We start from the raw sequence: 13,017 nt of genomic DNA on the forward strand, positions 1-13,017 counted from the left end.
CGCCAATTGGGTAGATGGAAGCTAAATAAAAAGCCAAATAAGGCACAGAAACAGGTATCAAGTGAGGCAAAAGCGGTAGGCCAAAAAAATAATGAAAATGAATCTGATATAAATAGAAATAATATTTTTTTCGACCAACAAAGTATGAGGCATTCCATTTAGTTCATACTAGCTACTTCTTAATTGCATTGGCCTTTCTTCCATTTTAGTGCCGATGATTAAATTGTTTGGTCACTTGTACACTCTGGGGTGGGGCCAGTGAGCCTGGTGCAATGGCACAAATATCAATCTCTTGTGCATCCTACCTGGCCTCACTGACCCCATCCCGGAATGTTAATATTTCTTTCGACCAACAAAGTATGAGGCATATGATATCTAGTTGAGATACCACTTGGCTCCTTCTTCCATTTTAGTGCCGATGATTAGAATGTTTGGTCACCTATACGCCGCAATATACTTTGTAGACGGGCCCCCCTTTCCCCGGCCGCCGTTCCGTGAACGAGTCCTTGACGAGACAACAACGCCGACCTGCCTCTCCGGTGCAGAACCATGCCAGTCCAAGCCGCCTCCCTTGTGGCCGCAAGGGAGGCGGCTGGGACTGCCGTGGTTCTGCGCCGGAGAGGCAGATCGGCGTTGTTGTGTCGTCAAGGACCCGTTCACGGAACGGCGGCCGGGCAAAGGGGGCCCTTCTGCAAAGTATACTGCGGTGTATACTGCAACTATGGTTTCTGACCATAGTATTTGTGTTGACCAACAATGTATGAGGCACTTATTCCATTTTGTCATTCCATTTGCTTTGGTATTTTCAAAATGCCGATGATTAAAATGTTTGGTCACCGTACACTTGGGGGTGGCGTAAGTGAGCCTGGTAAGATAGCACAAATATCAATCTCTTGTGCATCGGACTTGGTCTCACTTACGCCATCCCTGAATGTTAATATTTGTGTTGACCAACAATGTATGAGGCACTTATTCCATTTTATCATTCCATTTGCTTTGGTATTTTCAAAATGCCGATGATTAAAATGTTTGGTCACCGTACACTCGGGGGTGGCGTAAGTGAGCCTGGTAAGATAGCACAAATATCAATCTCTTGTGCATCGGACTTGGTCTCACTTACGCCGTCCCTGAATGTTAATATTTGTGTTGACCAACAATGTATGAGGCATTTATTCCATTTCTCTTGTGCATCGGACTTGTTGGTCTCACTTTCTTCCATTTTCATCATAGTAGGAACTGGATGAAGACCCCGATGCAAGCGAGCCTGGTGGGTAGAGATGAGGGAGCAAAGGAGGAACCGGATGAAGACTACTTTGTATCTCGAAATTGTGAATTTTGTATGAATTAAGAGTTGTATGCAAAACATTTGACACTTGCCACTATATATGTATCTCGATCGGGCTCTAAGTAATGTGATGATGATGTCTATGTTATATCTGTGCAATGTACATGATATTTATATTATATCTGAATGTTGCTGTATATAACCTGTATATTGCTGTCTATAAACTGCATGTGTATAGAAGGCAACACAAAATCGTGTATAATACAAGCAAATTCTGTAGCGCACTGAAAACCAATTCTGTGGTGCACGCGTTTCTGTGGCGCACCTAAGCACACGTGCACCACAGATTCCTTAATTCTGTGGCGCATGGGCCGGTGCGCCACAGAAACCTTATTTTTGTGGCGAAGTTTCTGTGGCGCACCTCCCATGCGCCACAGAATCCATTTTTGGTGCGCCACTGATGAGGCTTTTCCTACTAGTGATGGTTTGAGAAATTAAATCTTAAGAAGATTCCGTGAGAGGAAATTATTCCTCAAGAACTAAATGGAAACTATCATTTACATATGTAATGAGAGGAAATTATTTCTCTAACACTAAGTAAGAAAACCCTAGAATTAATTTTGGGTAGCAAGGTTAAGTGATGATGCTAGATCATTTGGAGTGAGCCATTAAGGCTAATTAGGCTACTTAAGTATTGTTTGGTGATTGTATCCTCGTATTCGTGTATAGACGCTAGTGCCGGAGAACACCAGGAAGAGGAAGGATTCTACCCAGAAGAAGAAGAGCACTTTGACCACCTCAACCACCAAGGCAAGCTAGACTATTGCAAGTTAAAATGTTGCAAGCTAATATTCTTGCAAAGTGCAAAGCCCTTTGGGGCAAGGCACCATTAGTCTTACCTTTCTTACCATAAGCCTATCCCAAGTTTCTACCTTACAAGTTTGTACCTATTTTCTTAAAGAGTTACTTTTATAGTTAACTTTGGTCAAAGTGAAAGAAGGTTACTAGAGTAGCAAGGTTATTCTCAAGCTAGCAAAGCAAGTAGCACCCCTCATGATTTAGAGCTAGTGCTAATTATTAAAACTTGACTACTCTAGATGGGAACATGTGACTTGAAATGAATTTGAAACCTTGGAATGATGAATCATTCCATTGAATGAATTTTTTGAAGGTGAATATGACCAAGAGAAGATGGTGATTTTTGATAAAACTGATATTGGTTTGAATGCGATACCTTTCCAATATTGAGTACCCCCACAATACCTGATTATGGGGAGGGCGTAACTGGAAATTTATGCATCTTAGTATGGATTCCCTCCGAACACACATCATAGGGGTTATGCTTGAGGCTGCCTCCGTTGTTGAGAAATGATGTGAATTGAGGTGAATTGTACGGCCAAGCCCTGTGCAGTTCCGAGGTTGACAGTTGGTCTTCACTGGGAGGCCAAGCTCATGGGAGAGGTGCTCATACTAGGATTTGTAAGTGAAAGGTTATGGTTGATGATCCGCGTACTGTGTTACGATGATTCGGGGTAATCCCGACGGATGAAATCAAATGTTGTGGCACAAGTGTGCAACCTCTGCAGAGTGTCAATCTATTCGAATAGCCGTGTCCACGGTTACGGACGGTTGGAAAGGCCATACAGTTTCCGGTGTCAGATTCTTGAAAATAATGGTGAAATGAATGGTGAATTGGTGACTTGACTTTGAATCACAACAATGTTGTGGGAATGACACTAATGTTCCCACTTGAGCTAGTTAGCACTTGAATAAGTCTTTTCTCAAATACTTGTGAACTAAAATTGGCTTTATGCAAAATAAGCTAGAGCTTAGCACCCCCTTACTAGAATTGTTAGTACTTACATTAGTATTAGTTTGCGAGTACTTTAAAGTACTCACGGCCGTGTCCCTGGCTATTCAAATGGCCAGACTATGAAGAGGAGCAGAACTATCAAGATGATGGCAACCAAGATGTCTACGACAACTAGGGAATCTTCTGACGTCAGACGTTGGCCTGTGGACTAGAGAGTCCCTTCTATTTACGCTTCCGCTATGAACTTTGTGTCCGTTGATCAATAGATCAACTATTTGTGTAATATTGGATCATGTGATCTCTATTTGTAAGACGACTATGATATGTAATGAATGATGACTATGATATTCAACTGTTATGTCTCGCAACAACAATATTCATGGGATTGCGATGTATGGCATAACAGGCATCTGGACTTAAAAATCTGGGTGTTGACAAGTTGGTATCAGAGCCATTGTTTGACCTTAGGAGACCCTAGTTAGAATGGACGTCAGCAAAACTTAGTTTCAAAACAAATGAAGTGAATATTTGTGAAAAACTTATTCTTACTCTTATCCTTGAGATCTTTCTTCAAAATGAGAATGCCATGCTCTACTTTTACTTTGAGAACTACATAAAACTTTACACACTTGACCACTTCTTTAACTTACTCATCCTAATTGCTCACAGATGGAGTACAAATGGGAGTTCTATCAGCTGGGTCACGGAGGAAACCTGATGTTCGAGAAAGATTTGAAGCAACTAGTGGACTATCTAGGACGCCCGTATCCCGAGTTCTTCGGAACACCCCTCAACAATCACTCCGGAGGACCACCTCGGTGGGAAGTTTCTGCAGATCTACGAAGAAAGCTTGGAGCCCCGGTATGGGAAACCATATGGTTTTCTGTAATAGGAAACACCTGGAAGGAAGGACTGATCAGAGCTATGCAAGAAGCAATTGCCCGTCTATGTGGACAAAATGAGAACAAGATCAAGAACACTCGCTTCATCTACTACCCAAGACATGACCCCATGGGAAGACCGATGACCATGCCCCCGCACACGGAGATGAACCACTATGTAGCACACCTGGACTTCATGCTGTACAAGACCGCAAGGAGTTGGACAACGCCCTCACCTCTCGCCAAGCACATTACCCGTAAAGACGAAGAATCCACCCTGAAGAGTAGTATCACTCCAGCACTTAAGTAGGTGTGAGTTGTATCAGGATCCCCTTGTATCGTCGAGCGCATGAATGGTTTTTCAAACCAACGGTGTGTTAGATTTGTAATGTATGATGTTTGGTATGAATGAAAAAGTGTTGCTGGTTTTTACCCCCTCAACACTACTCAAGTTTTCAAGTTTCGAACTTCGTGAACTTTAATTCAAACAAACCGTAGAAATTTCCCTCTTATCTTATCATCTACTCCGATGTTCAGATGGCCCCACCAACCCGCAATGCCACCCAAGACACCATGATGCAGATGCTACAGATGATGATGGCTGACCGAGAAGCCGAGAGAGCTGAACACCAAGCCAACATTGCTGCACTGCAGCAGCTCGCTCAGAACAACAACGGCCATGGAAACCACGACCATCCTGGGTCAAAACTGAAGAACTTTTAGAACACCAACCCACTCATTTTTAACAAGACCGAAGAGCCGCTGGATGCAGATGACTGGCTCCAGACAATGGAGAACAACCTCGAAGTTGCGGGAGTTGAAGCCACCGAAAAAGTACTGTTCGCCACCCACTACCTGCCAGGACCTGCACGAGCCTGGTGGACAAGCACCCGTGCAATGAATGCGGGACAGATGATGACCTGGGAAGACTTCAAGCTGAAGTTTAGCAAGTACCATGTGCCCCAAGGACTGATCAAGATGATGAGAGACGAGTTCCGCGAACTCAAGCAAGGCAGAATGTCCGTGGTAGAATACCGCGACAGATTCCTCACTCTGTCAAGGTACGCTCCGGACGAAACCGACACCAATGAGAAGCGGAAGGAAAGATTTCTGAACGGATTACACGATGAGATGCAAACTGTACTGGTCAACATTCTCTTTGCTGACCTAGAAGCCCTGGTGGACTCCGCCATCCAGATGGAAGGGAAGCTTCACCAAGTCAACGAGAACCGCAAACGCCGAATGATGAACCAGCATGGGTCCAGCAATACCCAGAAGTACCGCAACAACTCATCTAGAGGATTTGCTCCGAGATACAACAAGCCCACTGCCCAGACTTACCGCCTAAACTACACCAATAACCAAGGAGGACCCCCGAAGCCCGGAGGCAACAACAACAACAATCACAACAACACCACCAACCCCAACAGCAACAACAACAACGGGAACAACAACAACAACACTGGCCCTAGGACTGGAAGCAACGCCATCCCTGTCGCCACCAAGGACAAGGCCACCATCACTTGTTATGAGTGTGGAGTGGTTGGGCATTACTCCAATGAGTGCCCCAAAAGATTGGCCAAGATTGCCGCCAACACCGCTACACCTGCTCAGAACCAGCGCCGCTTTGCCGCAAGAAGGAACCAGAACAACAACAACGGCCGCCTCTACAACATGACTGCCACATAAGCCCAAGAAGCACCTCAGGCCATGCCAAGTATGTTTTCCTGTTAAATCATATCGCCCAATCTCTCTTAGGAACCTAACTTTTCTTAAAATCTCGGGACGAGATTTGTTTAAGGGGGAAGGTTTTGTAACATCCCAAATTTTAAAACAAAGAGAAAATGAATTTCCTTTTTCCAAAAATGAGAACCAACAAAAACTTTTCTTACATTGGGTGCTATGCATAGTGTTATTATGCTTATGTGATAAACCCTAAAACCCTAAAGTGATCAAGTGAAGATCACAAACCCAATAAAATAAAAGGGAAAGAAATCAAATAAGAAAAACCATAAACCCTAACCTTCTCAAAAATCATTTGGATCTATTTTGAGAAACCAAAATAAAAGAAAAAGACATATGTGGGCATGTAGCCCTAATGTGTAAATTTTGAACTCTACCTTTCTTACTTTGCTAATTGGTGGTGAACCATTGCCAAACCTGCTAAACCCTAAACCTATCAAGATGATGGCAACCAAGATGTCTACGACAACTAGGGAATCTTCTGACGTCAGACGTTGGCCTGTGGACTAGAGAGTATCTTCTATTTACGCTTTCGCTATGAACTTTGTGTCCGTTGATCAATAGATCAACTATTTGTATAATATTGGATCATGTGATCTCTATTTGTAAGACGACTATGATATGTAATGAATGATGACTATGATATTCAACTGTTATGTCTCGCAACAACAATATTCCTGGGATTGCGATGTATGGCATAACAGGCATTTGGACTTAAAAATCCGGGTGTTGACAGCATCTGGCACTAAATTAAACTAGATTAGGAACTATGAAATTTCGACATGCATGAAATGTCAAGACAGTAACGTCACTCTGTCATTTAAATGCAATCTTCTGCTGCTGAAATTCATGCTTTCTCATGGCAATGCAAGTAGAAAGTAGTGAAGGCTTTAAGAATGTATCTTAAAAATACATGCATTTATATTGGTATTCAAAATCACTTTCATTTGCAATGTCCATACAACAATAATAAGTAGGAGAAGAACTATTGAGTCTTCATACACACTAGTTGAGTAATGTTGTCCTCACAAAATAATGTATTTTTGCAGACAAAGGTCTATGAGAAAGGTAACTAAGACTGAAAATTGTTGTTCATGGTGGGGAACGAGACTGATGGATCTTGCAGGAAGCCTGTGTTGTGGTTATCAACAGTGTTCAAGATGGCATCTTTCCAGGCACTTGATCTAATTTCCATTGTACACTGGTTGGCATTGTCGAGCTCTAAATCATTGATGCTATAGCGCTGCCTTCTCGAACCTTTGGCTTCTAGCCTCTTGAAGTACTTTTGTGCATGGCTTGAAATCTGTGCTGGAGTTCTAGTAGTGACGAAGTACTTAGATATACTCTTCCATTTTCCACGGCCACATATACTCAACCCTCGAAGAAAAAACCTAGAATAACAAAAGTTTGAGATAACTAGACATGTTAATTGTAATTCAAAAAACTTTGAGTGGTTATTTTATTGTTTAGGGAGACTAATATCCGGGAGACTTGGATTCTAATTTTATATGGAAGCATATAAAGTATGTTACCCCGAGTAATTTCACCAACATATACCTTCGATCTTAACCTTATTTTCTACCATGAAATTTTTGCATGGTATCCATGTAAACTATTACGAAAAGTGATAGTGTTATTAACTTTTCAAGTTACATTCAAAATTTTGTAGGGATATATATTGGAATATTATACTATCATCTCAACTTAGAACATTTACAATGAAATGTGTGAAGACACAAACAAGAACGAACTTGACCTTTAGGATTGTTGTTTCCTGTAAGTGTGAACTGATTTAAATCCATATATTAGAAACACAATAAGATTAAAGACTAAATTAACCGTTGTGATTCATGAAAAACATTCTCCCAAATAATGATTAACAAATATACAACTTCAAATACACCTAATGTGTCCACAACGAAAGTGCAAAACAACTATCAATCATAAATAACAGGACAATTTAGAAATGATAAAAAATTCAATTACCTATGTTCATCCTCGGTCCAAAACATTCTTGTGCGTGGTGCAACCACCGGTTCATGGATGGACATCTTGTTGTCCAACATCTCCACTTTGTTACCCCCCAACACTTTCAACCTCTCATCATCATCCCTAGCGTGTGTATTGATCTGCAATGGATAACCAAGCACAAAATAATTACCATATCCAAAAGTTCTTATTCACAAGGCCATATATAGTACATTTTCTTTCATGTCTTATGTGGGCATTGCCGTAATCCCTATCTTGACACTGCTTAGTAGGAATCTAGAATAGGAGATCAATGCATAAGTGTACTACCTGATTCATGTTCTTATAAGGGAACCATGAGTGGGGATCAAGCATGCTGATGTGCTCCTTGTTCCCATCGCGATTGGCAATATTATTGTTGTAGTTGTTTCTATTGAGCCCATCGATGATTGAACTTGTCTCGCCTACCCAAGAGGGGGTCATTTCCTTGTTGACCCCCAGATTCATGACAACCTAGAAAGAGTTGGATCCTACCAGCTAGAAGAAGTGTGCAGTTTGATGTACAAAGAGCATTGGGGGAAAGTGTATTTGTAGCACAAACATGTATCATACCATCTATCTTCATAAACTTTATTAAATCATCCTTTATTTGTCACGGTGTAGTATCGATCTACATAAATAAATTCATACAATCAAGACTTGAAAGCAAATATCCAATAGATAGAATAAAGATCTTATGTGTCATTAATTCATTGTTGGAAATATTTTTTTTAAAGGTTCCAAGTAATAATAGTGCATTAGTGGCATTGGTAAGCTAGTGTGGTATTTTGACGGCCATCCATAGAAATGTTAATACCTTCTACATTTATGATATATCCATGCCATATGGATTTAAGTATAATGAAATTTGCATATATGAAGTAATCAACATATAATAATATATACACAATGATCATTTCAAAACATGTAAACAAATGGTTATGTTGATTCTCATAATTATTTGGTAACACCACCCACAACCAATTTGTTTATAGATATAGCACACATACCAATTTCCTCACCATCCTCCCTAATTAGCGCACACATAATTATATCAACCATAGGCGGGTTTGGTTGGAACCAACCATGCATCAATGCATGTTTGTATGAATGATATCTCTTGCTAAAATGTATACCTATCTAGTATAAATGATCAATTAATTGTTATCATCCCGAAGCATATCTTAGTTTTGCCATCAGGTTGAACATGTTAATCATCGATGCTGAGTCGCAGTCTTGTTTCCACTTTCTATCTTCTAGATGAAGTTTTAAAGAACAATCCATAAATGTTAGAAGGTACATTTATATTTTTCATTCAATATTTTATTTGTGTATCGATTAATAAATAGATATGTTTACCTTGCAAAAAGGTAACCTTGCTCCTTGGCACAATCATTGCGAACGTGTTTGGTAGCTCGGATGCCTTCGGGCTAGGATGGGTGGAGCAGAATTTCGCCTGATAGGTTGCCTCGTAGGCCTCCGTGTTGTGTCCACCGCGGTTCCTAAAGCCCATCTAGGCCTGGCCATGTAGCTACTGCTGAATCGGACGCTCCCCTAGAGCATGACATGTTCTCACCTCTCGATTGCACACCTGAGGAAGGAGAGGGTGATGTCGCGTTTCTTTAGGAACTCGCACCATAAACGCCTCACCGCCCATTCTACCTCCTCTCACCCTCACCACACTCATGTGACATCATGACGATGGTTGCACTAGTGATGATGAATCCACTATGTCACCGCGAAGAGAAAGAGCGGGACGGGATCGAAGCGCAAGGTGACATCTACTGCAGCCAAGGAAGAGAGAGGGTTTTTGGACTAGCACCTTGAATTTAACCATAGCCGAACTTATCCAATGACGGTAAACACAACTACTATCTTCCCTAAACAAACACACATAGTCCTAGAGATTTTGATGACATGAAGACTAGATATGTCAGGGTAATCGACAGGGTAGGGTTAGATTTGCATATTTCTTTCGTGGCGTCAAGATTTTTGGACTATGAGGTTACGGTTTGGTAATCCGGTAACGCGGTACTAAGATCTAGTAGTTGCTACTCGAATGCACGGAGATTCACTGCAAATCGTTGGTAGATTATCGATGAACTGGATTTACGGTAGACGCACTACTAGGGAAAGGCCTATAGCCGCAAGAGTTACTACCGACGCGCAAAAAATGTGCCTGCCGGTGCTATTTTCCGCCGGCACGCTAACCACCTTCGAAATGAAAAACTGATACACCGGTGGTATTTGGTGTGCTGGTTCTGTTTTCCTGTCTACATAAGGTGGCCTTACCGCTCGCGAACAAAAACCTAGTTCGCCGATGAGAATATGCTAGCCCCCGGCTCACACATATTTTGGGTTAGAGCATCTCCAACAGGTGCTCCAAAATGCGCACGCGAAAAATGCCATCGAAATACAGCACGGGAGCGGACGCGCGATGCTCCAGCACGTGCGCGGTAATTTTTTTGCCGCGCGCGGGCTTCTGTGCCATCCTATGCGCGAAAACTGGAGCGCCGCTTCCAGCGCACGCTATTAAATGAGGCGCGCACACGTACCCAACCGCTTGGATGTTTCAGTCTGCGCGTCGCTCCGCCTACACTCCACCTCACCTTGCGCACCGCTCCGCCTCCGCCGTGATGCCTCCCAGCCGCTGCTCGAGCTCCGGCTACCGTGGTGTGCGCGCGCATCTGAACGGGAAGTTCTACGCCGAGATCCGTAGCCGTGAGGAGCGCATCGGGCTCGACATGTTCGAGATGGCGCACGAGGCGGCGCACGCGTACGGCGCGGTCGTCTGGCGCCTCGGCCATTCTCGGCGGTCGGTGAACTTCTCGGATGTTTGGATGCGGCAGCAGGTGGAAGACCTTGCGCCACCGCCGCAGGCCATCACACAGGAGGCGAGGCAGTGGCAGCGTGAGCTCGAATGGCACCTCCTTGTCACTGAGCGGGACAAGCGCATGCACCTCGAATGGGCGTGGTGCTTCCCGGAGGACGTGACCACAGAGGTTGCCTTCTATGCCGAGAAGGAAGAGCAGAAGTGAATGTACTAGGGCGTGGCCTAGGGGGTGGGGTGAATAGGCGGTGTATAAAAAATTATACTTGAGAGCTAAACTAGGCGGAATAAAACTACACATGTGTTTACTAGTTTAGCTCAAAGCATATCAACAAGGGGTTTGCCTCAGAGCACCAACAACCTATGCTAGCATGATGAGCAACAAGGTGATAATAACAAGATAGGTATAGCATCAAGCATGATAGATATCACAATGTAAAGCGCATAGGTAAAGGAGCTTGGGTTGAGAAGTAACCGGTGCACGAGGAGACGATGATGTATCCCGAAGTTCACACCCAAGGGTGCTACGTCTCCGTTGGAGCGGTGTGGAGGCACGAGGCACTCCAATGAGCCACTAGGGCCACCGTATTCTCCTCGAGCCTTTCCTCCAAGGGGAAAGCCTCGATCCACTGAGGGACCCTTGAGGGTGGTCACCGAACCCGTACAAGCTTGGGCAAACTCCCAAGTATCAAGCTTGAGGCAAATCCACAACATGGAGGCTCTCAAGTACAAGGCCACAAGAGGCTACAACACGCCACACCGGCAACAAAGCCACCAAGACACCAACGCGCCACAACCGGCTCCAAAACCACAAAGGCTAACACACTCCACAAAGGCAACAATGCCACAAAGGTTACCACGCCACAAAGACGACAAGGCCACAAAGGCTACAAGGCCACAAAGGCTACAACACCACAAAGGTAACAAGAACACCACTAAGGTCAAACACGCACTCTAGGAGACCGAAACCCCGGAGAGAACCCAAACCGATGCACCTAATGCAATGGCTAAGAACACCACTAAGATGCCCAAGTTCTTCTCTCCCAAATTCCAACAAAATTACAAAAAGCTATTGGGGAATAAGGGAGGAAGAACAAAAATGGAGGAGGAACACCAAATTACTCCAAGATCTAGATCTAGCAAGATCCCCTCCAAGTGAGGGATTCAATTGGTGAAGCTCTAGATCTAGATCTCCTCTCTCCTTTCCCCCAAAAATATGCAAAAAATAGTGGAGGGATCAAGAGGAGGATCAAACAACTCAAGGTCAACAATGGAGGAGAGAGAATGGAGAGGAAGAAGTAGTTGGGTCGGAGGTGGAAGAGAGGTATAAATAGGGGGCCACAAATATAGCTGTTGTAGGAAGAAAAACGGTCAGATTCGCGCCCGAGCGGTACTACCGCTTGTCAAAGCGGTACTACCGTTCGCGCGCGAACTGTGCAGAAAACTGGCAAAAAAGACCCAAAGCGGTACCTCAAGCGGTACCACAAGCGTTACTACCGCTCGAGCGGTCATACCGGGTTGGTACCGGTCCGATACCGGACCGGATCCAGGGGCTCACAGAGACAAAACCGGTACCTGACCGGTACTACCGCCCTTCCTTTTTTTTCTTTAAACTGCGATACGAAAACGGCAATATCTCGAGCTAGGAAACTCCGATTGAGGTGAAACCAATTTTTCCGGAAAGAGGACGACGAGAGCTACGACTACACAAGGTGAAAACATGCAAAAGAGTGAGTGATGATTTTCTCATGTTCATAGAGGTGTAACCTCTATATATGGTATATCGGAAAAATCATCACCCTTGCACATGCAACATGCGATGCATCCGGAATCCGTTTCCGATGAGCTAGAGCTTGTCATGAGAATGAACACAAGCTCTAACTCATCTCATGGATAAGAACCAAGAAGAACTAAGAAACACGATGCAATGCATGCAAGGTTTGAGCTCTCTCCGATGATGCGACCTACTATCCTATCTAGCACAAACCTTAATGTTGGGGGGTGACCCCCGCTATGCCAAAGGCATGCCAAAACCGGATGGTTTAGGCCATCAAAGTACCGGTTTAAAGTTTATTCCGGATAGCAGAAGTTAATTCAGAGAATCATACCGGTATCCCAAGGAGGGGATATCGGGACTTGCTGAGAGCGTACCGGTGTCGAGGGTACTCCTCACCAATGCCCTCCGATAGGGGCTTAGGGTTGATGGAATCCTGTAGGCTGACACGAGACATCGGTTCACAGACAAGCGGGGAGAGCGATTTACCCAGGTTCGGGGCCCTCGATGAGGTAAAACCCTTACGTCCTGCCTGTCTGTTCTTTGATTATGAAAACAATGGGTTACAATGGGGTGCCGAATAGTTCGGCTGAGATCTAGTCGAGATTGCTGTTGCTAGGGTTACCTAGCTCTAAGCTTTTCCTGGCTAAGATTGCTAAGATTGTTCGTGTCCTTCGGCAGCCC

General features: G+C 43.9%; 1 protein-coding gene across 1 annotated transcript; it reads left to right on the plus strand.

Moving 5' to 3' along the window:
- The first annotated feature begins 10,296 nt into the window (after window positions 1-10,296).
- LOC127316051 (uncharacterized) lies at window positions 10,297-10,767 on the plus strand. Its single transcript, XM_051346474.1, has one exon. It carries the CDS (start codon window positions 10,297-10,299, stop codon window positions 10,765-10,767), a length of 471 nt encoding a protein of 156 aa, XP_051202434.1.
- Window positions 10,768-13,017: the final 2,250 nt, after the last annotated feature.

Source organism: Lolium perenne, chromosome 7 (assembly GCF_019359855.2).
Source record: "Lolium perenne isolate Kyuss_39 chromosome 7, Kyuss_2.0, whole genome shotgun sequence".
NCBI classification, from domain to species: Eukaryota; Viridiplantae; Streptophyta; class Magnoliopsida; order Poales; family Poaceae; genus Lolium; species Lolium perenne.